Genomic DNA, 27,099 nt, shown 5'->3' with positions numbered 1-27,099 from the left:
CAGCATGTTATTTTGATTGCAGTTTAATATATAGATTTTTTAAATTCTGCAACAATAATACTGTGTCCCTTTGGATAGTTGACATTGACCTTTGAAAGTTAGGACAAAGAGGAGGGGTGATCCCCTGGGAGTGCTTAAAATTTACACGGGGTGCTCACACAAAAATATCTCAAAACCACTGCTATATAACAATTTTATGATATACTTATATGTAATCTGAGATGAATGTATTTTCTTGATACTGAGAAAATTAATTTGTCAAGGAATAATTGATAGAACGGGGGGGGGGGGGTGGGGGGATTCAACTTTGGAAAGGGAGCAAAAAGGTCAGTAGCGGATGGGCCACCCGTTATGCGTCCCACCTGATTTTCCTTTCCATTGGTCTTATTGCCCCTTAACAAAGTGTACAGAAATAAAGGTCTAAGCAAAGCCCGCTTTTTTTTAATAAAAAACTTTTATTGTTGAACATTGTAACAGTACAAAATATGTGAATGTGAGCCACTAAGCTCAGATCATTAGACAGCCCATTGATTTTAAAAAAAGAGGTAATATTGGGCAAAGAAAACTGTTCTTCGATGCAATTTCTACTAATAAACTGATCAGCTGTTTCAACTTTTGGTTCACTTCTTAAGAATGCACAATAAACCTAAGCAGAGTTTTTTTTTGCATAAAGGGAAATGACATAGCCTTTCATGTCTGGAAAAATGTCCAATTTTCTTTTCATGTTCAATCAGAATATTTATATTTCCCAATTCCACTTAATTTGGATTTTTATCTTTTCCTCCCAATATTTTATGCGATCTGTACCACAAAAATGATGGCTGGTATGTAGATTCCATAACAAACACAGGACAAGTCCATATTATTTTCTACAGTAAATTTATATTGTGTAGATTTTCAACGTTGTTTCCCCATGTTGGGTTTCAAAAATCCTTCAATAGTAAACAAAGTGATAAAGATTTATTTATCTATTTGTGCATAAAAAGCTTTTTGGGAACTCTGGGAAAGGCATTAAATGTTTCAAATGAAATGCTTCCACCATTTAAAAAAATTAACAACTTTTACTGGAATTTAAAAGTTCTCAACAGCAGCTCCACTAGTGTCCATTTTGCATCTCCATTCGAGTCTCTGGGGACTCCTCACCTTCTGACAATTTTTCATCACCTGGATTAGCATAATAAACAGCTGTGTTACAATAAATATTTTCTGCATTACTGTGTATATCTGAGTTTAGTTGCTTATTCTACCATTGTTCTCGTGGGGCTGATAATGTGGCCTACGTGCTGTGGCAGCAACAGCACTGCTCTTTGGTTGCTGCATGTAACTATAGTTCTATGAACTGACCTCATGTCATAATCCAAGGCCAGCTCCTTTGTATAATATTGCAGCGCTCCCAGCGCACAGGATATGAAGTAAGGGGATACATTATCTGGCACCAGTAGCTCACCCTAAAGCTGTACTGCTACTGAGGGGTTTTGAGAGAGCTGCAGCAAGACCAGGATGTAGCTTTGGAGGTCCTGCTGTATCAGGTGCTAAAGAGAAGAGTGATCCTTTCTGGAAAATAGTGGTGTTCTTCTATGAAGAGTAGTGCAAAAGCATCCTGCATGGAGGTAACAGAGTGAACACACGCACCTGTAACCAAATCATAACTGCTATTCTGTAAGTTTACCTTGCTATGAAATAAAGCAGCTTATCGATTTATATTTCACTTAGTGAATGCTCTTTCCACCGTAGGAGACTGAAGAAGAAAAATGCACAAATATCCGGTTCAGGTCACAAGGCGGGTACTATTGTTACATCCCCAGCATTGCCATCATACAAGTAGATATAGGGCAATGTGAGTCACACCACTGCATCTGAAAAGGTATGTACGACAAATCCAAATTTGTCATTTCCGCCCATGTTTTAGGATGATATTCCATATTGCTGCCCTGTCAATGCATCTGTCCTGAGACTCTCAAAATGTGGCAAGGAACAAACATTGGCCACACAATGTTCATGTTGCATGTTCAGGGACTCGCAATTGGTGGCTGATGGCCAGGGTCTTCTGCTGCCACTGGTCTTCTGTTCTCCACCTGTTCTGTGACAAGTGCACTTTGCAGGTTACATTAATGGTAGGTGAATCAAGTTCCACTCATCTTGGATACCTCGCCTGACCTGTACTGAAAACATCCTCTACTCCTGTACTGCCTCTTCCAGAAACAACAGTTCCCTTGGCGAACATCGACAGATGGAGTACAGCTTTAAGATGTGAATAGCTGCTGTCCTAAAACCCCAAGACCCTATAAAATCAGCAATAAAATTCTTGGGTCAATATGCAAGTACTCGATATAACTACCAAGCAGATTCCTGTTTATGGAGCAGAAGTCAACATGGCTGAATACATCTGGCACCATTTGATATGGATTCTAAGCTCTAGAATTGTTATGCAGGTGCTGGGACTGCATTTTGGGGCAAAGACATCATAAAACATGCTTTCCCACTGCATTACCTCAGACTAGGTGCAACGGGCACATAGCAGGTCTTAGAGACAGGTAATACAGATCACCTGTGCCCAAAGTGGATTACTCCAATGAGTGTCGGGCATCACATTATAGCCCTACTATGCATACATGTGAAAACAGTACAAATTTTATTTTGTATACTGAGGAGATACTTACTTTCCAGTGTTTGCTGTAGTTCATGTATAGTGCTGAGTAGAACATGGAACTGTTTTTTTCTCAATTCAAGCTGGTAATAACAGAATTGTAGTTAGAAGTGTTAATTTGAATGAAATGGAATTAAATAGAAAAGGCTTGGTCATGACTTAATAATATTACCTTATCTTCAACACTCTCTTTAATATGAGAAAGATGTTCGAGTTCTTTACCCAGTGCCTCCAGCTGCCTAGAAATTAATCATAACACTCAGCAGGGGAGAACATATTTTTCAAAGACCAAACTTAATTTTTACATTTTCTACAGACATTTTGGAAACTAATTCGGTGAAGTTCATCTTATTTTGTTGTTTCTTCTCACTTCCAAGTTGCCCTCGTCTCCTCATCCCATCTTTTATTATCCTCTTCAATTAACTGTATGGGATGGCCCAGGTGACTGACATCTCCACAAATGCAGAACTGCTAACTGGCGGAATAGTCAGTATGCACCATTAACCAATGATAGAAAGGCCTACATGAGCAAATGCTGCCTGCCTATCTACCCAATAAATCAGAACTAATGTCCAATTCTGCCACATTTCTTTGTATTTAAAAACACAAGTGAAAGGTACAAAAGCTTATTTGATTAGCAACCACTTACTGTAAGGTTTCATGTCTATCAGGATGCTGCTGGATCACCTTTGCTAATGCATCATATTCTGTAAAAATCAATATAGAAAAAACTTGTTACTTCACCAAACATAAATGAACTAGAGAACTAATTATAGATGGTTTAATTCTCAATAAATTAACCATATCACTTTAAAACAAAATTCTTTGAGCTGAATGGAGACCCAGGAATCAGCACTGAGGTAGGAATGACAGAAAACTCCGAGATGAAGGCCAAAGCACGTCTGAAGGGAGAGCAGGGGAAGTGGAACTCATGTTGGAAGGGATAGCATCAGGAATGGGACTTATATAATCAGTAGATTGACTGGAGGCCTGTAAATAGGGAGATAGTTAAGTCAATGTTGAGATCAGGAGGTAGTGGCAAAATATAAATGTAATGGCAAAGTATAGCTCGAGGCTACTGTCTGGTGCAAGTTCTGGAAATTCCAGAGTCTGCATGATAGCTTCTGAAAGTTGTAGCCTGGTTGCTTGGATGTGTACAGGTTATGATAATGGTTGTGTCATACAGTGACTTGTAGCAGTTGTAGTGTGGTTATTTTGTTCAGAGCATCATGCCTTAACTGGGACATAAAAGTATCAGAGAGCATACTGGATGTTGGAAATATTCAGGAGGTCTGGCTTATCAGAACTAGAAGGACAAGGACAGCAGGTGCACGGGAACACCACCACCTAAGTTCCCCTCCAAGTCACATGCCGTTCCTTCATCGTTGCTGGGTCAAAATCCAGGAACTCCCCACTTAACAGCACTGTGGGAGTACCTTCACTACACGGACTGCAGCGGTCCAAGGCGGCGGTTCACCACCATCTTCTCAAAGGCAATTAGGGAAGGGCAATAAATGCTGGCCAAAATCCCATGAATGAATAAAAAGTAACAAACATTATGGTTGCAGAGTACATGTGGCAGAAGGGTGAGAAAGCAATAAGAGCAACTAGATGTGGTGAGTAAGTTTCTGATCTTTATCAGAACAATTTATTTTGTGTTTATATCGCTATATTTATTAGCATGTAATGAAGTGAATGGGATGCAAGCTTTATTTCCATTTTGTTGGTGGAATGTGGTTGAGAAAATAGAGAAAGAGGAAAAAAGGTTTGTCTAATATGAGTAAAACAAAAGTAGAAGACGAACCAATTGGAAAGACGGAAAACAGACAACTTATCTATTGCTGCATGATATCAAAACTGGAGGTATGTTTTCTGTTCAGTAAAGTTCAGGTTCATTTATACCTGAACTTCTAACATGAGTTCAAATATAGATGTGTGAAGCTTACAGAGGAATGTAGAGCATGCTAAGCATTCACACCTGAAAATATATCTCGAGGTGCCAAGAAATGAAAAGATGTTCAATTTATTCAATGGAGACATTACTTAACTTGGGATATCTATATATGTTTTTTAAGTGTATTTAGTCCATGATATGAGTTTAATTACCAACAATGTACAACAGCTCTCTTCTCTCTGAGTACTAAATAGGTACATCATTATTGGGGCCACTAATATATGGTGACTTAAATAAATCAAATTACAGTTTTCTGACAAGATTCTGGGGTTTTTACTAATTTGTTGGGATCATTATGCAATTCTGTCAAATTTTCAATTTGTGTAATAATAAAAAAACATTTTAAAAACCTATTAGCTTCAAGCAAGTTCTAATACAGCCATTAACCTGCTTTTCACTTATTAACTTGGAAATGGAAGAAAGAAAGAATGAAGCTCAAAGTTATATAGCATCTTTCAGATCTCAGGATGCCCCAAAGTGCTTTGCAACCAATGAAATTGTTTTGAAGTGTAATCAGTCTGGGTAAATGGGCAAACCCAGTAGCCAATTTGCACACAGCATGGTCCCACAAACTGCAGTGCGAGATAAATGACCAGTAATTTAATTCGTGTGGTGTTGGTTGAAGGTTGAACGCTGGCAAGGACACTGGGAGTGCTATCGGATTTTACATCTGAGCAGGCAGACAAGGCCACAGTGTAACATTTCATCTAAAAGATGCACCTTTGAGAATACTGCATTGAAATGTCAGCCTAAATTATGTGCTCAAGTTCTGGAGTGTAGTTTGAACCAACAACTGTGGAATCAGAGGCAACAGTGCTACCATTCAGCTACGCTGACACCTAAAGGAGCGGTTAGTCTGATGCTACATTTTTACTTAACAAAATCAGAGTAGTCCACCATTTAAGGAGTACATTTTATGATTTAGTGCTCCTAGCACAAATTTCACATAAGTGGAGTACATATTTAGTTTCTTAAACAATAAGGGGATAAGGGGTTATGGGGAGCGGGCAGGGAAGTGGAGCCGAGGCCATGATCAGATCAGCCATGATCTTATTAAATGGCGGATTAGGCTCGAGGGGCCTACTCCTGCTCCTATTTCTTATGTTCTTATAAGAATTCAGGCACACGATCAGCATGCTCAATTTCCAGAAGGCAACATTTTCTGTCCATGCCTAGAAAATTACGTGTGCTACAAATCATACGTGCTGACTTCTGGGTACATTTTCCTCAAATGCTTCCATCCCACAAAATTTACCCCCAAATGTTAATGACTGCACATATTTAATACTCAGGTTTCTGAACTGTTACTTATTCTAATATACATCAAGATACTACACAAATCAAACAGAAAAGATTACATGTAGCATAAAGGAATGTTTGTTAGATCAACAGAAAAATTATAAAAATGGTCATTCTGGTTTGTGGTTAGAAGATTAAATTTCCTGAAAGTTATTTTAATGGATTGATAGTGAAAAGTTTAGTCTCTTTGTACTTCAAACTGAACTTCCTCAAAGAACAAATTGTGGTCAGAAATAGAATTATTAATATAATCACAATGTGCATTAGACATTGGAGAAACACATTAAAAACCTAGGGCTGTAAATTGCAGCCTCTCCGGGTGCATACAACGTGCACACGTGCCCGAAGTGACCCCGCAAGTTCCGGGTTTAGACGCGCAAAGCGCACGCGCCAAAATCCGCCACTTTTGACAGATCCAACAATACGAAAGTAAAGGGCCTGCACGGGCAGAGATCTGGGCTATTTGCCCAATTCTTGCCCAGCAAATATCCTTAAATCTCTTCCATTGCTTATTCAGTAATTTTTATATTTAAAATCCTGTCCATTAAGGTAAGTTTATTTTTTAACCCTATTAAAACATTTTTAAAACATTTTCAAAAAAATACATTTTTCCTGAAACATTTAATTTAATTCAATTTCAATTAATTTTAAATATGTGAGGTTTGTTTTAATTTAGTGTGTTGTGATTGTGTTTTGGGTGGTATTCTCATTGAAAGTAATGGGAGCTCGTACAAACGGAACTCACCATTATTATCAATGATAATATTACATTCTGATTGGTGATCCAGACCCACGGTGGTCCCAGGTGGTGCTTACATTCCTGGAATGCGTGGGCTTCTGCACTGGGCTGCGCATCTAGGCCTAGGACCAGAAGTGTTCGTTCCTCCAGGTCGGAGGCATCCACCTGTGAGAAGCCTCCGACTGCAATTTTTGGCCCCTAGACTATGTCAGCAGTACTGTTAAAATTGAAAGGCCTGAAGATTAGCTTATTCAGTGTCAAATTTACTGCGATAATGGACCGGATCTTGCTGGAACAGGGCATCTCGCTTTTGGACTTTTTCTGCAGCTTTCAGCTTGAAAAATATTCGCAGCCTAACTTGCTGGAAGTGCAAGCTGAGAGCAACATGGCATCTGGCACCTCATGAACAGCAGGACCAACAATATCTCCTTAACCATTGAGAGTTAAAGATTGACAGAGAAGATGGGTGAATTAGAGCAGGTGAATTAGAGTTAAATCAGGTACAGAAACAGAAAGAGAGGAAAAGAAAGAGCGGATTAACAGAGAAAGAAAAAAAGAGACAAGTAGTAAATATAAAGTCTCCAGGAACAATTTATCGCCTGAAGGATTGAGATTAAACAGTTTAAATTGTTCCCTTTCGCTGCCAGAGACGTTGATTGGCATTGCATTAACAACTTGTATTTATATAGCACCTTTAACATAGTAAAACATCCCAAGGCGCTTCACAGGAGCATTATAAAACAAAATTTGACACCGAGTCACATAAGGAGATATTAGGGCAGAAGAGGTAGGTTTTATGGAGTGTCTTAAAGAAGGAAAGAGAGGTAGAGAGGCGATGTGGTTTAGGGAGGGAATTCCAGAGTCTGGGGGCTTTGCAGTTGAAAGCACAGCTGCCAATGGTGGAGCGATTAAAACTGGTGATGCGCAAGAGCCCAGAATTAGAGGAGTGCAGATATCTTGGAGGGTTGTGGAGCTGGAAGAGATTACAGAGATTGGGCAGGGCAAGGAGGGATTTCAAAACAAAGATGGGTACTTTAAAATCGAGGCATTGCTTAACTGGGAGTCAATGTAGGTCAACGAGCATAGGGGTGATGGGTGGACAGGACTTGGTGTGAGTTCGGACACGTACAGCAGTGTTTTGGAAGACTTAACTTTATGGAGGGTAGAACGTGGGAGGCCAGCCAGGAGTGCACTGGAGTAGTCAAGTCCAGAGGTAACAAATGCATGATGGTTTGAGCAGCAGATGAGCTGAAGCAGGGATGGAGTTAGGTGATGTCATGGAGGTGGAAATAAGCAGTCTTAATGATGGAGCAGATATGTGGTCAAAAGCTCATCTCAGAGCCAAATATGACAGCAAGGTTGCGAAGTGTGGTTCAGCCTCAATTATCATATTAAAAGTTAACTTTCTGTGGTGAGTTTAATGGGCAATTGATGTTCAAATCCAACAAGTTCTTAAAAATAACAGGGAGGCTAAGGGCTAAATGCCGTTTGTGCAAAGCAAACAGCAGAGCAACATAAACCAACCAACAAGCCCGGAGATTCACAACTCACAGCACATCTCTTAATCTCCTGAATTTGCTGGCCAATTTGCACATTAATAACAGCATGCGCTGTTAACAAGCCATTATTTTTCCAGCACGATCTGGCCCAGTGACAAACATCTATAAGTTGAGACTTTAATACGAGTTGTCCAGGTATCTACGCTGATTTCTGACATTAGACCATTTTGTTCAGTAAGGACGACTTATACTGAATTACGTGAAACAAATAAACTACAAATATTACCTTGACGATTTTTCCGAATTCGCTTTGCTTGTAGAATCTGCTTTTTGCATTCTGAAATCTTGTCATGTGCAGCTGAAATGTTACTTTCTGAAAATAAAACAATTTTCTTAGTAAAGACAAAAATAAAATTTCTACACCAGTCAAGGTTATGGTAAAATATACTTGGATACTCTTTGAAGTATTAGGCCAGTGTGTACTTGTTGGCAGAGTATTTCTTTAGAAATGTTTGGTGCGTGCTTTGAGCTTCCCCTAACTACTCAAACGTGAATGCATACAGGATCAAATATTCAAGGAAAATGTTTTGAAAATAGAGTAATAAATAATGGATAGTACTGATGACTGCAATTATGGCGAAGCACCCCGAAAGCCCCAACTTGAATCCCCAGAAAAAACAAACGTATTCATGCCAACATTTTCTCTCTCTTCCTTCACCTGTCTTCCATAATGTTTTCAGCTCTCCTCTCCTAAAGGAGGCGGATTGTGCCAAGTACGTTTCCAGGGCTATTAGCAGCACTTTGGTACTTTGCGCAAGTGGCTATGCTTTCAGTGTGAGCTGACAGTGAGTGTCAGCAGGCTGAGGGTGTTACAGTATACGTTTTACCCCCAACATCTGTGTTTACAGCTAAACACCAGTTTCCAGAGCAGAGTCCTTGCAAACTACTGCTCCCAACCTCCCTTTCATCTCCAAATTTCTTGAACGCGTTGTTGACTCCCAAATCTATATCCATCTCCCCCACAACTCCAAGTTCAAATACCTCCAATCTAGTCCTTCCACAACACTCAAATGGCCCTAGCCAAAGTCACAAACAACATTCTCTGTGACTATGAGCATGGTACATTGTGCTTCTGTAATGCCTCTGTAGCCTTTGACATGGTCAATCCCCACCATTCTCCTCCAATAACTCTCCTCTGTTATTCAGATTGGTGGGACTGCCCTTGCTTACCTATCCAATCATTGCCAGAGCATTTCTATCAATGCCTTCTCTTCCCATCACCACATTGCACACTCTTCCTAATCAACCATTGATGGCTTTATCCAAACATGAAGTCAGCTTCTACAACATACATTAAACCCATCTCTACCTGACATCCAACCTTGGATGAGCTGCAATTTCCTCCAGCCAAACAGTGGCAATTTCAACGCCATCGCTTTCGGCTCCTGTCACAAACTCTGTATTTGCCACTGGCTCCATCCCCTTCCCTGGCCATTGTCTCAGGTTGAACCAGACTTTTCACAGTCTCAACACCATATTCAACCCTAAGCTAAGCTTCTAATCCCAGATCTTCTCCATTGCAAAGACTGCCTGGTCCCACCCCTGTAACATCACTCACCTCGGCCCTTGCCTCAGCCCATCTGCTGCTGAAACCCTCATTCATGTCTTGGTTATTCCAGACTGGACTATTCCAATATTCTCTGTGCCAGCCTCCCATTCTCTGCCTTCCATAAACTTCAACTTATCCAGTGATCCTATGCTATATTCTATTCTGCACCAAGTCCCAACACCCATCCCTGTCCTTGCTGACCTACATTAGCTCCTGGTCCCTCAAACACCTCAAATTTAAAATTTGCATCCTCATATTTAAATCCCCATATCGTCACCTTCCCTATCTCTGTAACCTGCTCCAGCATTACAAACCTGGTTCATTTTTTGAACTTGATCCAGTTTTATTTAATTTTTAAAATGATTTAATAGAACATAGCAAAAAGAAAATATTCTATTGTCCTGAAAGGATCAACAAAATTCATGTGAATCTTTCTATTACAAGTAATTGATACACATATTACAAAGAACAAGTACTGTCCACAGATTGATGGCAGTACAAATTTATATTTCCAAACAATGACTAAATAAAAAGCTGATCGGCACCAAGAGTTTATCATTACAGACTGATTTTACTGGACCATCTTTATGCTTTTTCTTACCTATGTCTTTAGATATTTTCTCATAGTTCAGCATTTCTCTCAGGTTCATATCATACACCAGCAATGTTTTTCCCATAGAAAATTCACACTGCCCCAATGTACCAAGCATGCGCTGGTGTTGACTATATCTGGAAGATAGTAGGGAGAAAATGCATTATAATATTTTCATCATAACCAGCCACTGAACAATATGCTTCATGAGTCACGGATTGTAACTTTCACTGGAAATCTCTTTCACTCCAATCAGCAAGTTCAAACTTTAAAATTATAACCAAAACAAAGCTCCCTCTATTGTTCAGTATGTTTATTAAGTGAGTAGCTGAGCCAACAGACTAAGATCGGAGGCTTGATCGGTACGTAGTTAGCTGGTGGCTGTAGTGGTGCTGCAAGTGACCTCAACTGACCTGTTTGGGGAGGGAAAGAAATTGTCCACACTTTCTGCTTTCATGTTCTACAGTGAACCCAGCTGTGTGGAAGTCAAGCAAGGTTGTGATTGTGCTCGATTGTGATGTTCCCTGTGGCATAAAAGACTGCTGACTCTCAATGTCATGGTTCACACATGTAGGGCTGGATTTTTGAGAAGTTTGCGACCGGGTTTTCACTGTGATGTGACTCTCCGCGGCGAAAACCTGGTCGCAAAGCTCGGGTGGGACCCTTGGCTCGTTGTTTACGGCGGTGACGAAACATACCACCGTCCAGAGGAGCGCCGACGTGCAACGCCGCAGAGTGCGTCACCATCGGACTTCTGGCTCTCTCCCGACCCGTACCCCGCGCCCAGAATATCAACAGGTCAAACCTGTGGGTGCAGCCCTGCCAGCAGCGGCAAGTATGAAAACCTGCAAAAAAGTTAAGTTAAAGTTTTTATTTTTTTTCAGCAATTAGATACATAAGTGTTTTGTAAATGTTTTTTGGAACTCCTCCAACCTCCCCTCGCCCCCCCCCCCCCCGCCACACCCCCCAGGCCTCTTACTGAGTGCTCCCGGCCCCGGCCTAACTTTGGCGAAACTCGCGTTTTTTGCGCCGTGAATCCTCGTGCATCGCCCCCCCCCCCCACCGCACCCCACCCCGATCTTACCAGCGCGAACAAAAAACCCGAAAGTTCAGCCTAAAACACTAACTAGCACAGCGAAAACTAAGTTTCACGCATCACTACTGTTTGCACCGAAAAACCCCAAAAGCCTAGAATACACACTTGAGCAAGGTATTAAAGGATACTCTGCACACTGAGCCAGCAGCTTCCAGGATAATGGTTTAAACTTGGTGAGGACAATAAAAATTAACAAAAACAAGTCTTTTTAAAAGTCATATCTGATTACACTCCAATTTATTTTTCACATCGCCCCCAAAAAATTCAACATTGCTATTCTGCAATTATTTCCCAATAACAAAAGAGATATGTTTTATTCCTGACCTCACGACATGGACATTTCTGTTATGTAGTTGTTAACAATGCAGTCAGAATAGCTATTACTGGTGTTATGATCAACCCATGAAGGCCACTCTTAATGATCAGTTCCAACTGAAGTACTTAAAGGTTTAAAACACCAAGGGCTGGAATTTGGTCAGTATTTCTGCCAGCTTTTTCGGTGGTATTCCTATTTATCGTTTGATCAAAGTGTTCCGCCAGCGGTTTTGAAATACCGCTGGGGAGCGGGCCGCCGGCATGCAACATTGAAAAAAAAACGCTTCCGCCCGAGTTTGGTGGTAACGGTGGTCCGTAGTTGCTGAAAAAAAAACGCCCATGAGAAACCAGCTGGAGCATGCCTTCGATCAGCAGTAGGAATGAAACCCTGCAAATAAAGGTGAGTTTAAAAAAAAATTATTTTGCAGCAATTCACTGGAAAAGGGTCCTGTGAATGTTTTCCGATTTTCTATTTTTTGTTTTCTTGAAAAATAGTGTGTTTTCTCCCCCCTCCTGAGGCACAACTCGCAGCCTCAGACTAAATTTCACTAACTATAACTGAATTTGACCAGGATCGCGTTTTCCGCCGAGAATTCGCGTGGATTTTTCCCGCCGGGTGGATTTTAAAAACATTTTTTGATTAATTTTCCGCCGATCTCAACTAAATAATCACAGCGGTTTTTTTCGGTGGTAATCCGGTGGTGGCAGTTTTTGACCAAATTCCAGCCCCAACTCTGAGTACAATATATCTCAGTACTCAAAGAACTCAACTTAGTAGAATGAGATACAAAAATTACTGCAAAGCTCATTTCAAACAAGGGTGTTAATAGAGGGCAAAAGTCATTTAAATCTCATTTAATAAAAAATAAGCCAGAATCATGATCCTCAGAACTGTTATCGACTGAACAAATATTGGAGTAGATTGCAAAAAAAGCAATTCAAGATTGTTTCGTGAACCAAGCCAAGCATCTAAGCCAAAATGTATTTACAAAAAGTAATCATGTCTAAAAGATTTAATGGAATTTGTTGGAAATTGTAAGCTAATGGATGAGGGCACAGTGAAAGAATACATAATGCAAATTTTGAAAATCATGAAGAACAGTTAAATACAGATCAAAACATACTATACTGTCTTGTACAGGCCTTAGTTGGGCCTCATTCAGAATATTGTGACAAGTTTTGGTCCCCTCATATGGTGGGTGACATAGGGGCCTTTGGAAAGGTTCAAAGGAGTGCCACTAGATTGATACGTAGTTTTAAAACCCTTGGGGTAGGCTTTCCTTTTCATTTTCGGCGGTACTCGTTTACAGCGGAAAACCACCCGGCAAAAATTTTTTTTTAAAGAGTTCCGCCGACATTTTCAAAATGTCGCTGGGGAGCGGACCGCCCACGTGCACCGCCGAGAAAACCACCACCGCTCGAGTTTGGGCTCAGCGGTAACCCGTAGGTAAGATCGAAAAAAACGCCCACGAAAAGCAGCCGGAGCTGGGCAGTAGGTAAGTATCCCTGCAAAGAAAGGTAAGTTAAAGGGTTTTTTAATCATTCTTTTTAAATTCTTTGACAACAATTAAGTTATAAAAAAGGTCTTGAGAATATTTTCCGAATTTTTATTTTTTGTTTCATTTGAACAAATATTTTGTGTGTTTTCCCCCTCCCTAGGCCCAACCGCAGCCGCGGTCTAAATTTGAGTACTTACCACCCATTCGGGTTAAGAGCCGCCCATTTTGCCCAGGATCGCGTTTAACCGCTGAGAATCTACGTGTAAGATCCATTTTCTCGCCGAGCGGTATTTTTTCCCTTTTTTATGCAATTTTTCACCAGCGTTATTTGAAAAATCTTAGCGGTCTTTTTGAGCGGCAATCCGGCAGTGGGGGGCTTTCGGGAAAGTCTAGCCCCAATTGGTTACCACAATCGGCTTTTTACTCTAGAAAGGCTTAAACTTCAAAAAGATTTGAAGGGGGCCGAAACTGTCCCTATTTTGCGTCTCCGGGAGGCGCTAACGGGGCGCAATGACCTTTTCGCCTGGGGGCGGACAGCGCTAGTGTCTCGGGCTAAATTGCCCGTGAGATTTTGGGGCGAATCGCCAGTAGCTCTTCGGTCGGCCCGACAATGGCGGCCCTCGCCTCAACCGAGCCGCCATCATGCAGCCCGGCATTCCCTTTTGAGTGCCAGGCTGCTGGCCCGGTCGAGCGCGTCCCTGATGGCCCAGTGGCTGGCACCAAAGGGCCTGCAGAGTGTGCAGCTGACCGCTCCTTTAACTGAAGGGGAGGGACGTTGTAACACGACAGTGCTTCCGCATACCGCTGAACTCAGTGCGGCGCTGGTGCCCTGGGAGTGCCCATCCGAGGCAGAGCCCCCCCAATGGGGGTGGGACTTCCGGCCCAGGCAGTAAAGGTCCCGGGCCCAGAAGGTTATCGTCCCCAAACAGGGCACAGGGCAATTTCGGCCCTGAGGTCTTTAATTAGATTCAGTTCAGGTTAGTCCCGCAAGACTGACCCTGAGCTTCCAGTCACTTGCCATTTTAATTCTCCCTCCCACTCCCATTGAACCTCTCTGTCCTTGGAACTACACTGTTCCAATGAAGTTCATCGAAACTTGAGGAACATCACCTCATCTTTCGATCAGGCACTTTACAACCTTCCGGACTTAACACTGAGTTCAACAACTTCAGATCATAAGCACTGCTCCCATTTTTTCCAGACAGCGGGTGCTGATAATGGTTCTGCTGATGCCATTTACAGCGCCTCTAGACCCATCTTTGTTTCTTTATTTGTCCCATTTACTACTCCTTTTTTCTTTGCACTATCAACCCTTTTGTCATTTAATCACTCCTGCCTTCCACCCTATCGCAGACCTTCCCTGGTGTTCTTTTGTCCCCTCCACCCCTTTTCCCTGCCTCTGTACTTGCTTAAAAATAAATTACATCTCTAACATTTACCAGTTCTGATGAAAGGTCACCAACCTGAAATATTAACTGTTTCTCTCTCCACAGATGCTGCCTGACCCGCTGAGTATTTCCAACATGTTCTGTTTTTATTCCAGGATAGTCTACTTGAGTTAAATAGATTAGGGAAAACCAGGACACACGTGTATCAATTGCATAAGCATTGAACTAAGTTACATATCAGGAGGTATTAATTTTCAGAGAAGTTGACGAACTATGGAACAAGTTTCTGGCATGTTGAGTGAATGTAGATTCCTTGCAAACATTTAAAAAGGAGCTGGAGTGTGGCCAGCATAACTACATTTAGAAAGTAGATGGGCCTCGGGCAATGTCTCCCCCAATAAGTATCGTCTCTTAGAAACTGTTTGATCAACTTCGGGTATCAGAGGAATTTCCCAGAATTTCCTACTTTTTTCTTTCTTGCCTCTTCGAGGAGATTGTGTAGTTGATATATGGGTGGGGAGGGGAAGTGGAGGTCACATAGAAACATAGAAAATAGGTGCAGGAGTCGGCCCTTCAAGCCTGCACCACCATTCAATATGAACATGGCTGATCATGCAAATTTAGTACCCCATTCCTGCTTCACGATGCGCAGAAGTTGGTCGTATCCTCTCTTTGGTATTGGTATGTTCATAACCAAGTCATGGGAGCAGACAGGTTCTTTGTGCAAAATCAGGAGCGAACTCAAAGAAACAACTGGATACCAAGGAAACTATAACCTATTCTATACTCAAGAAGTGTCATCATATGAATAGTTTGTCACCCAGCACAATGAATGCCGATTCAGTTTCATAGTGTTCACAAAGACAGATATTCAATTCTGATGCAGGGATAACAATGCAGGACTGGGAGGTGAAAATTATCTGATTGTGTCCTGGACTTGGATGTAAGCAAGAGTTAGTTAGATGGGATGAGTGCTTTTTTTCTTACTTTATCTTCCTATGTCCTTAAGGTATTAAAGCAGAGTTAAATTACAGTAGGATAAATCCATAGTACTGTACAAGAGGCAGAAAACTATTTTAAATCATTTTTACATAATTGAGATGAGAGTTGGTCATCTATGTTTACTTAACATTTTACTCACCACAGTTGTGCTGTTTAAATGTAAATTAGAATAGGTCAGCTAATTTACTGCAGTAGAATTTATTCACAACTGCCATTTTGAAAATGTTTGCTTTAAAATGGTGTCCATGAAATAGGTCTATAATAAGTGGTCAAACTCAAAGTAAATGTCATTAATAGTTTTTGGTTATTTTTCCCATTCATTTACATTTTATACACATCAAATATAGGCTCCTTTCAGATATAACAGCACACATACCTAACAAAATCTCTTTACATACAAGGGTGCATTTGGACTGCAAATGTCGCAGCTTCACATCGACATTACAGCTACAGTGTAAATACAACCCAAATCCAGAGTCGGAGCACAACCTGATGCCCAAAAGCTGAGTGAGAATCCCTGAAAGGTCAGCCCTGACCGTAATTTAAATAATGGAAATTTAGCATCAGTGCAACGTGGAAACCACTAAACCATTAACTGCCCCAAAGTTAAATTTGTGTAAGTATATCAAACCAGTCACCGACTCAAGGCTTTTAAAAAATTAAGTGGCTGAATGCCAGTAGGTGAGAGCACAAATAATAAAATATCTATTCAGCCTCAGAACACAGAAACTATTCCTCTCATGCTGACCTAAAAAGCTTGCTTGTAGATCAAGACTAAGTCACCCATGGGGTCTGTACTCTCTCTATCCTGCTGACAGTCATTTGGATCAATAAAACAAAACAGCTGCTTTCAGAGAAGTACAAAATGTACTCTCTAGAAATGCTGGATGAATTATGGTTTAACTATATAAAGCTTGTGGGTAATGTTTAAAATATAGCATCACATATTATGAAAATAATTATTATTAGTGTTGTAAATGATCTCATTCAATACAAAGATATAAAATGCATTTGGGATTTTAATTGAAACAGTATGGTTCATTACCTATAGTAAATATGATTATACACTTTATATTAAGCATAAATTTCTACAAATTGCATCTAATATAACCTGTTCCTATGTGATCCTTCCAATAAGGACTGCTGGAGATGTTCAACTCAATTACAACTGATCACATACCCGTCCTCTTGAGATCCAGAATTACACCATTTAATGAAGCTTTTCAGGAGTAGGTTAATGCGCCGATCATCGCCTGCACCATCTCCATCAATCAGAAGCCGCTTACGTATAACTTCATCTAAAATAGAATAATTTTGAGGTAATAACACTCGCTTTTCTCTAATCACATTGGCTTCACTTAATCTTGAGTTTAATAAGATTTGACTTCACTCACAAGCATTTGTAATCATTCGTAATTTTTCATTAACAATAAGTTCTCATCATTCCCAATACATTATTTATGAATTTAACCATTCAAGTACAGGAAGCTTGCTTTGTTATTTTTCAAGAACTTGATTGCATATTCTTGGCATGCTAAGCCATTCAAAATCAAGAATTAGGTCAACTCAAAGGAGGTTTTTTTCCCCACAAAAGAGAACTTTTAAACAAAATCCATTCTTATTCAGAGCAAATACTTTTAGCATCTTCCATCTCCATCCACTTAAAGAAAAATCTGGGAAAACTTCCAATTGGGAAGGCTGTTAAACAAAGTACCTTATACATAGGCAGAATAGATAATGATGTCGTAAGCTTGGATAATATATACATACAAACTAATTTATCGAAGATGAAATTATTTGATAGCAGAGCAGCAATCTTACAAAGAGGATAAACCTTGGAAGGTGTTGCAAATCCATTTCTTCTCTCACCAAGGTAAAGATACAGCTTTATTGTACAATAATAAAATCCTAGCTCAATGGGTCATGAAAAAGCAAATATGGTCAGAAGGGAAGATTTTAGCTAAGATTGGTATGGGCATGTTTCTGACTGGGATATCAAGTATGTCTTTATCTATTGGTGTACAAAACTCAGTTCCCATGATTCCAGACATCACCTCCAACAGTGCAGCATAACCTCAGTATTGCACTGGAGTGTCGGCCGAGATTATGTGCTCAAGTCACTGAAGTGGGGTTAACGGAGGTTAGTATTCAGAGAGAAATTATACTGAAGTTACTCAGAACTGAATTAGACAAATCACAGATGATTTACATCCCGAGGGCAGATAGGTAAAAAGTAGTGGATGCTGTGACCATAATTTTCCAAAATCCTATAGAAAACAATTCTGGCAGGGGACTAGAGATGGTAAGTGAGGCTTCCCTCTTCAAAAAAAATGGACAGGGAAATTACAGGCCACTTATTCTTACTTCAGTTCTTGGCCAACAACTAAAGTCTATTATATTGGGTGAAATTAATAAGCATTTGAAAAAACATGAGGTAACAACTCTTTTTGGGGGAGACAAAATAAACATTAAATCAAGTGCTCCCCGATCTGGGGGACACTCCAAACATTTTTCGAGGCCCTTTTTTGTGTGTTTTTTTTTGGGGGGGGGGGGGTTTTGGGGGGCATTAAATCATATTTTATCAAGTGCCCCCTATAAAAGGGGAGGGGGACACTAAAACATGAGGTAACAATGAGGTAATTAAGACTGCAGGTGGTGCTTGATCAATATTATTGATATGGCAATCGCCCAAGATAAGTGGTGCTCCTGAACAGCATACAGAGTAATTGATGTAAAGCTTTAGAGATACAGGTTTTTGAGTTTTGATGCATCTATATGCAAAGCGGTACTATAAGTCAGGTGTCAGGTCTCAATCTGACATTCAAGTGCACTATCACCCTACTGTGCTTCCGGTCGAGCAACACCTCAACTTTAAAATTCTCATTCTTGTTTTCAAATTCCTCCACGGCCTAGCCCCACCCTATTTCTGTCACCTCCTCCAATCTGACAACCCTCTAAGAGCTCAGCGCTCCTCCAATTCTAGCCTCTTGTGCATCCCTGGTTTTAATCGCTCCACCATTGGCAGCCATGCTTTCAATGCCTGGCCCCTAAGTTCTGGAATTCCCTCCCGAAATGCTCCGCCTCTCTCCTTCTCTTTTAAGACGCTGCTTAGAACCTACCTTTTTGACCAAGATTTTGGTCACCTGTCCTAATATCTCGGTTCAGTGTCAAATTTTGTTTGATAAAGCTCCTGTGAAGCACCACGGGACACTTTACTACGTGAATGCCACTATATAAATGCAAGTTGTTGTTGTAAAACTAAGAGGTGGTGAAACTCTGTCCAAGAGGCCATCCCAAAACCTTTGAATTTGCACTAGCTACATACTAACTGGAGGAGCCAACAGAGCTTGTTAAGGCCAGGGGTGATGAGAGCAGGACTTTGCGCAGACAAGGACAGGGACTGCAGCATTATGAATAATTTGTGGAAGGTGGAGGCCAGCTAGGGAGAGCACGCAAAAGTCACACCTTGAGGATTAGGGTTTGGCAGCAGTGGGAAAAAAGTAGGAGATGGAAGAAAGCAGTCTTGGTGATAGATTGGATGTGGGGAATGAAGCTCGACTAGGAGTCAAGTGGTACACCAAGACTACGGTTCAAATAGCAGCCAGTTGATGAGTCATGGCCTGAAGCAGGTAGATGCTGACAAAAGCGGAGATGATGGTTTTGGCTTTGCTAACATTTACCTGGAGGACATATTGGCCATTTAGATAGAGTTGGAGTTCATAGCAATAGTCTTGGGATCAATGCAAGAAGCTTAGGAGTAAAGCTGGATATCATTGATGCACTTGTGGAATCTGTCCTCACACTTTTGTATTCTAGCTCCATGGAGCGGCACACAAATGATGAAGGAGCGCATGAAGGACTGGGCTACAAGACACAACAAAAAGAACTGGCATTTATATAGCACCTTTACCATAGTAGTGTCCCAGGAGCGTTATCAAACAAAATTTGACACCGAGCCACATAAGGAGGTATTAGAACAGATGACAAAGCTTGGACAAAGAGATAGGTTTTAAGACATGCATTAAAGGAGTGAGAGGTCGAGAGGAGAGGTTTAGGGAGGGAATTCCAGAACTTGGGGCCTAGGCAGCTGAAAGTACGGCCGCCAATGGTGGAGCGATTAAAATTGAACATGGGAGGAGATGGAGGGCTGAATTTCCTCCACCACCCTATCTGAAATTAAGAGCATAAGAAATAGGAGCAAGAGTAGACCATTTGGCCCCTCGAGCCTGCTCCGCTATTCAATAAGATCATGGCTGATCTGATCATGGACTCAGCTCCACTTCCCTGCCCACTCCCCATAACCGTTTATTCCCTTATCGTTCAAAAATCTGTCTATCTCCACCTTAAATATATTCCATGACCCAGCCTCTGCAGCAGAGAATTCCACAGATTTACAACCCTCAGAAATTCCTCCTCATCTCAGTTTTAAATGGGCAACCCCTTATTCTGAAACTATGACCCCCAGTTCTAGATTCTCTCTGCATCCACCTTGTCGAGCCCCCTCATTATCTTATATGTTTCAACAAGGTCATCTCTCGTTCTTCTAAACTCCAATGAGTATAGGCCCAACCTACTCAATCTTTCTTCACAAGTCAAATCCTTCATCCCAGGAACCAACCTAGTGAACATTCTCTAAACATTCTCTCAATGCAAGTACATCCCTCCTTAAATACAGAGACCAAGACTGTATGCAATACTCTAGGTGTGGCATCATCAATACCCTGGACAGTTGTAGCAGGACTGCTCTGCTTTTATACTTTATCCCCCTTGCAATAAAGGCCAACATTCCATTTGCCTTCCTGATTACTTGCTGTACCTGCATACTAACTTTTGGTGTTTCATGCACAAGGACCCTAGGTCCCTCTGCACTGCAGCATTTTGTAATTTTTTTCCATTGAAATAATAATTTGCTTTTTTATTTTTTCTGCGAAAATGGATGACCTCATTCTGCCAAATTGTTGCCCACTCACTTAGCCTGTCTATATCACTTTGCAAATTTTTTGCATCCTCCTCATAATTTGCTTTCCCACCCATCTCTGTATCATCAGCAAACTTGGCTACATTACACTCGGTCCCTTCATCCAAATCATTAATATAGATTGTAAATAGTTGGGGTCCCAGCACTGATCCCTGCGGCACCCCACTAGTTACTGTTTGCCAATCGGAAAATGACCTGACTCTCTGTTTTCTGTTTGTAAGCCAATCCTCTATCCATGCTAATAAATTAACCTCAATCCCATGAACTTTTATCTTGTGCAGTAACCTTTTATGTGGCTCCTTATCAAATCCAAATACACCACATCTACTGGTTCCCCCTTATCCACCCTGCTTGTTGCATCCTCAAAGAACTCCAGCAAATTTTTCAAACATGATTTCCCTTTCATAAAACCATGCTGACTCTGCTTGACTGAATTATGCTTTTCCAAATGTCCTGCTACTGCTTCCTCAATAATGAACTCCAGCATTTTCCCAACGACAGACGTTAGGCTAACTGGTCTATAGTTTCCTGCTTTTTGTCTGCCTCCTTTTTTTAAATTGGGAGAGTGCCAGAATGGTTAAAAAGAGCAGTGAGGCCTAGCACTGCTGCCCCACTTCAACTTTGATTATCCTCCACGCAGCTGCTGGCCGCCTCATCCCTACCCGCGGATTGTAAATGCCAAGAGCACCTGGTGAAAGGCAGTTGGTCCAGGGTTGTGGCAGTAATGACTCGAAAGCACAAAAATGGAGGGAGAGTGCCTAGTCGCGACCCCTTCACTCTCCAATTTGGCCCCCACTCACTTACTTCTGGGTGCCTTGGTTTCTGGCAAGGCTTACTGGGCTGCCACCTTCAAACGTTTGCCTCTTTAAGGCACCTCACCACCTTTTGTGCCACTGAAGTTTCCTCTGTGGCACTGACAGGCTCCCACTTGGTGGTGGGAACCCTTTTGGTGCTCAAGGGACAGGCAGAAGAAGCTTGTGGAGGATAATCCAGCCCAAACAGTCATGTCAAATGTGTTGTCACCTCCCAGTGTCATGACTATCTCGCCAGAAACTCCCTCTTCAAATCGTGACAGCATTAAAACAACCATAGCTAAAGTCACAAACGACATGCTTTATCGCCCCTTGACCTTTCCGCAGTATTCAAAATGGTCAACCACACTATCCTCTTCCACTGTCCACCTCTATGGGATTGTCTTACCAAACTTTCCTCAAAAGGCTTCAGTTCCCTCCCCTGCATGGTTACTCTAATGTTCTACAAGGATCTGTCCTGAGCCCTTTTCTCATCTTTATCTACATGCTGCCCCTCAATTACATCACCAGCAAGGTATGGGTCAGCTTTAATGTGACAGGCTAATAAAATCCAGCTTGATCTCCATCACTTCCATAGAACCTTCAACGGCCATTGTGCCGTCAGAATGCCTGTCCAACTTCAAATCTTAGATGAGTCACTGCTTCCTCCAGCTCTTCATCAGGAAGACTGAGGATATTGTCTTTGGCCCCATTTAACGGATTTCTCCCCTTATGGTCTCTCCGGGCTCATCTTGTTCATGAGACCCACTTCCTGCTCCCTTGACCGTATTCCTACCAAACTGCTGACCACCCTTCTTCCCTTCCTGGCTCCCATGTTAACTGATATTGTTAATGGTTCTCTCCCCTCAGGTACTATACCCCTCGCCTTCAAATCTGCCGTCATCACCCCACTCCTCAAAAAAAACAATCCTTGACCCCCCCGCCCCCCCTTTCCTCTCAAAAGTCCTTGAGCGTGTTATCGCCTCTGCAAATCCGTGCCCATCTTTCCCGCAACTCCATGTTTGAATCCCTCCAATCAGTTTTCCACCCCTGCCACGGTACCGAAACGACTCTCATCAAAATGACAAATGACATCTTTTGTGACTGTGACAAAGGTAACTATCCCTCCTTGTCCTTCTCTATCTGTCTGCAGCCTTTGACACGGTTGACCACACCATCCTCCTCCAACACCTCTCCACTGTCGTCCACACTCGCCTGGTTCCATTCTTATCTATCTAATTGTAGCCAGAAAATCACCTGCAATGGCTTCTCTTCCTGGTCCCGCACCATTACCTCTGGTGTCTCCCAAGGATCTATCCTTGGCCCCCTATTTCTCATCTACACGCTGCCCCTTGGTGACATCATCCAAAAACAGTGCTAGTTGACGATACCTAGCTCTATCTCACCGCCACCTTTCTTGACCCCTCCACTGTATCTAAATTGTCAGAATGCTTGTCCGACATCTAGTACTGATTGGTCAGAAATTTCCTCCAACTAAATATTAGATATAACAAAGCCATTGTCTTCAGTCCCCACCACATTCTCCATTCCCTAGCCACCAACTCCATCCTGGCTTCCTGGTAACGATCTGAGGCTGAACCAAACTGTTCGCAACCTTGGTGTCATATTTGACCCAGAGATGAGCCTCCGACCACATATCCGCACCAAGACTGCCCCTACATTTTACCCTACGTAAACATGAGGTCATCCAAAACTCAGGTGCCCATGTCTTAACTCGCACCAAGTCCCTTTCATCTATCACCCCTGTGTTCGCTGACCTACATTGGCTTCCAGTTAAGGAACACATCAATTTTTAAATTCTCATCTTTGTTTTCAAATCCCTCCATGGCTTTACCCCTCCCTATCTGTGTAATCTACTCCAGACCCACAACCCTCCAAGATATCTGTCTTCATCTAATTCTGGCCTCTTGATTTCAATCAATCTACCATTGGAGGCGATGCTTTAAGTTGCCATGGTCCTAAGCTTTGGAATTCCCTCCCTAAACCTCTCCATCTCTCTACCTCTTTCATCCTTTAAGACGCTCCTTAAAACCTACCTCTTTGACCAATTTTTTGGTCATCTACCCTAATATCTCCTTATGTGGCTTGGTGTCAAATCTTGCTTTATAATGCTCCTATGAAGCGCCTTGGGACATTTTTACTATGTTAAAGGTGCAGGCTGTCGTTGTTGACCTCATCTATAATTCCCCCCCATGGCCTTGCCTCATCCTATCAATGGCATCTATTCCAGTTCTCGATCTCCTCCTGAATACTCCATTCCTCCGACTCCAGCCCATCCCTCCCCTTTCATCTGACCATTGGTGGGAGCGCTTGCAGCCATCTCAATTCCACATTTGGGAACTGCTGTCTGACTCTCCACCTTCAGAACTCTTTTTGGGAGGAAACTAAAACATTAAATCGTGTCCCCCCGATCTGGGGGACACACCAAACATTTTCAAGGTCTCCACCTTCAGAAACCTCCTCCAGCTGTTTGACCAGGTTTTCCATCACGCTCATTTCCTGATGTATTGCCCGTTTTCTTTATTTGTCAACGACCTTGGGACATTAACGATGCTACATGACCACCTGCAGTGCAGCTGCAGCCGGAGTTCATACATTAAGGCAGCTTCTATATCAATTCACAAAGCAAACCTGTACAATTCACATCTGAAATACCTGGCGTCTTATTAAAAAAACAATGTGGCGCCCCTGTAATAAGTTACATTAAAGCCACAGGCAGGGAGCCGGAGCTCACATCAGCCGGTTGGCGGGGACACAAACAGCTCGCCGCTCAGGGCCCGGGCCCTCCGTTCACACACACCCCCGGCTCGGCTCGGCTCACCGGGCACGGAGCATGGGACTCTTTCTCCCCCCCCCGCATTAACCGTAAGTCCAGGCCGAGGCTGCAGGCGACAACGCGAGAGCAGGCCTGGAGAGTGTTTGGTGCGGGAGGGGTGGTGGCCGGAGCGCGGAGCAGCGGGTCCTTACCGTCCGTCACCGACATCTTGGCGCCTCCTGCCCGGCCCAGAATGCACCGGGGGGGAGGAGGAAGAAGGAGAGAGAGAGAGAGAGAAAGAGGGTGGGGGTAGAGAGAGAGAGAGGGTGGGGAGAGAGAGAGGGTGGGGGTGGGGAGAGAGAGAGAGGGAGGGGGTGGGGAGAGAGAGGGTGGGGTGGGGAGAGAGAGGGTGGGGGTTGGGGAGGAAAGAGAGGGTGGGGGAGAGAGAGGGTGGGGGTGGGGGGAGAGAGAGGGTGGGGGTGGGGGGGAGAGAGAGGGTGGGGGTGGGGGGGAGAGAGAGGGTGGGGGTGGGGGAGAGAGAGGGTGGGGGTGGGGGAGAGAGAGGGTGGGGGTGGGGGAGAGAGAGAGAGAGGGGGGGGGGGGAGAGAGAGAGAGAGAGGGGGTGGGGAGAGAGAGAGAGAGGGGGGGTGGAGAGAGAGAGAGGGGGGGTGGGGAGAGAGAGAGAGGGGGTGGGGAGAGAGAGAGAGGGGGGGTGGGGAGAGAGAGGGGGGGGTGGAGAGAGAGAGGGGGGTGGGGGGGGAGAGAGAGGGTGGGGGTGGGGAGAGAGAGAGGGTGGGGGTGGGGAGAGAGAGAGAGGGGGGGTGGGGAGAGAGGTGGGGGTGGGGAGAGAGAGAGAGGGGGGGTGGGGAGAGAGAGAGGGGGGTGGGGAGAGAGAGAGGGGGGGTGGGGAGAGGGTGGGGGTGGAGAGAGAGAGGGTGGGGTGGGGAGAGAGAGAGAGAGGGTGGGGGTGGGGGGGAGAGAGAGAGAGAGGGTGGGGGTGGGGAGAGAGAGGGGTGGGGGGTGGGGGGAGAGAGAGAGAGAGGGTGGGGGTGGGGAGAGAGAGGGTGGGGGTGGGGAGAGAGAGGGTGGGGGTGGAGAGAGGGTGGGGGTGGGGGGAGAGAGAGGGTGGGGGTGGGGAGAGAGAGGGTGGGGGTGGGGAGAGAGAGAGAGAGAGAGAGAGGGGGGGTGGGGAGAGAGGGAGAGGGTGGGGGTGGAGAGAGAGAGAGAGAGAGAGAGAGAGGGTGGGGGTGGGGAGAGAGAGGGTGGGGGTGGGGAGAGAGAGGGTGGGGGTGGGGGGAGAGAGAGGGTGGGGGTGGGGGGAGAGAGAGGGTGGGGGTGGGGGAGAGAGAGAGGGTGGGGGTGGGGAGAGAGAGAGGGTGGGGGTGGGGAGAGAGAGAGAGGGTGGGGGTGGGGAGAGAGAGAGAGAGGGTGGGGGTGGGCAGAGAGAGAGAGAGGGTGGGGGTGGGCAGAGAGAGAGAGAGGGTGGGGGTGGGCAGAGAGAGAGAGGGTGGGGGTGGAGAGAGAGAGAGGGTGGGGGTGGAGAGAGAGGGTGGGGTGGGGAGAGAGAGAGAGAGAGGGTGGGGGTGGGAGAGAGAGAGAGAGTGGGGGTGGGGAGAGAGAGAGGTGGGGGTGGGGAGAGAGAGAGGGTGGGGGTGGGCAGAGAGAGAGAGAGGGTGGGGGTGGGCAGAGAGAGAGAGAGAGGGTGGGGGTGGGGAGAGAGAGAGAGAGAGGGTGGGGGTGGGGAGAGAGAGAGAGAGAGGGTGGGGGTGGGCAGAGAGAGAGGGTGGGGGTGGGCAGAGAGAGAGAGGGTGGAGGTGGGGAGAGAGAGAGAGAGAGGGTGGGGGTGGAGAGAGAGAGAGGGTGGGGTGGGAGAGAGAGGGTGGGGTGGAGAGAGAGGGTGGGGGTGGAGAGAGAGGGTGGGGTGGGAGAGAGAGGGTGGGGGTGGAGAGAGAGGGTGGGGGTGGAGAGAGAGAGAGGGGGAGGGGTGGGGAGAGAGAGAGAGGGAGGGTGGGGAGAGAGAGAGAGAGGGTGGGTAGAGAGAGAGAGAGGGTGGGGGTGGGGAGAGAGAGGGTGGGGAGAGAGGGTGGGGGTGGGGAGAGAGAGAGAGGGTGGGGGTGGGGAGAGAGAGAGAGGGTGGGGGTGGGAGAGTGGGGTGGGGAGAGAGAGGGTGGGGGTGGAGAGAGAGGGTGGGGGTGGGGAGAGAGAGAGAGAGGGTGGGGGTGGGGAGAGAGAGAGAGAGGGTGGGGGTGGAGAGAGGGTGGGGGTGGGGGTGGAGAGAGAGAGGGTGGGGGTGGGGGTGGAGAGAGAGAGGGTGGGGGTGGAGAGAGAGAGGGTGGGGGTGGAGAGAGAGAGGGTGGGGGTGGAGAGAGGAGGGAGGGAGGGGGTGGGAGAGAGAGGGAGGGAGGGGGTGGGGGTGGGAGAGAGAGAGGGTGGGGGTAGAGAGGGTGGGGTGGGGGTGGAGAGGGTGGGGGTGGAGAGAGAGAGAGAGAGGGTGGGGGTGGTGGGGAGAGAGAGAGGGAGTGGGTGGGTAGAGGGAGGGGGTGGGTAGAGGGAGAGAGAGAGAGAGGGTGGGGGTAGAGAGAGAGGGTGGGGGTAGAGAGAGAGAAGGTGGGGGTGGAGAGAGAGGGTGGGGGGAGAGAGAGGGTGGGGGTGGAGAGAGGGGGTGGAGAGAGAGAGGGTGGGGGTGGGGAGAGAGAGGAGAGAGGGTGGGGTGGGTAGAGAGAGAGAGAGAGGGTGGGGTGGGGGAGAGAGGGTGGGGATGGGTAGAGAGAGAGAGAGGGTGTGGGTGGAGAGAGAGTGGGGTAGAGAGAGAGTGGGGGTAGAGAGAGAGTGGGAGTGGGGGTAGAGAGAGAGTGGGGGTGGGGGTCGAGAGAGGGTGGGGGTGGGGGTAGAGAGAGGGTGGGGGTGGGGGGTAG

The 27,099-nt window shown here is 44.6% G+C and overlaps 1 protein-coding gene across 2 annotated transcripts; it reads right to left on the bottom strand.

The window, feature by feature from the left end:
* Positions 1-435: 435 nt before the first annotated feature.
* Positions 436-24,451, bottom strand: thoc7 (THO complex 7). 2 transcript variants are annotated; one of them, XM_070895229.1, is made up of 8 exons: positions 24,397-24,451; positions 16,820-16,937; positions 10,349-10,476; positions 8,425-8,511; positions 3,297-3,354; positions 2,820-2,886; positions 2,661-2,730; positions 436-1,164 (listed from the first exon to the last, which is right to left on the bottom strand). In XM_070895229.1, the coding sequence occupies exons 1-8, from the start codon at positions 24,410-24,412 to the stop codon at positions 1,097-1,099; spliced, it is 612 nt and encodes a 203-aa protein (XP_070751330.1). In that variant the 5' UTR covers positions 24,413-24,451; the 3' UTR covers positions 436-1,096. The 2 variants fall into 2 exon arrangements, with proteins under 2 accessions (XP_070751330.1, XP_070751329.1); XM_070895228.1 differs by lacking the exon at positions 436-1,164 and adding an exon at positions 1,173-2,282.
* Positions 24,452-27,099: the final 2,648 nt, after the last annotated feature.

Source organism: Pristiophorus japonicus, chromosome 12, assembly GCF_044704955.1.
Source record: "Pristiophorus japonicus isolate sPriJap1 chromosome 12, sPriJap1.hap1, whole genome shotgun sequence".
Taxonomy (NCBI): Eukaryota; Metazoa; Chordata; class Chondrichthyes; family Pristiophoridae; genus Pristiophorus; species Pristiophorus japonicus.
This window is presented reverse-complemented; position numbering and strand designations above follow the sequence as displayed.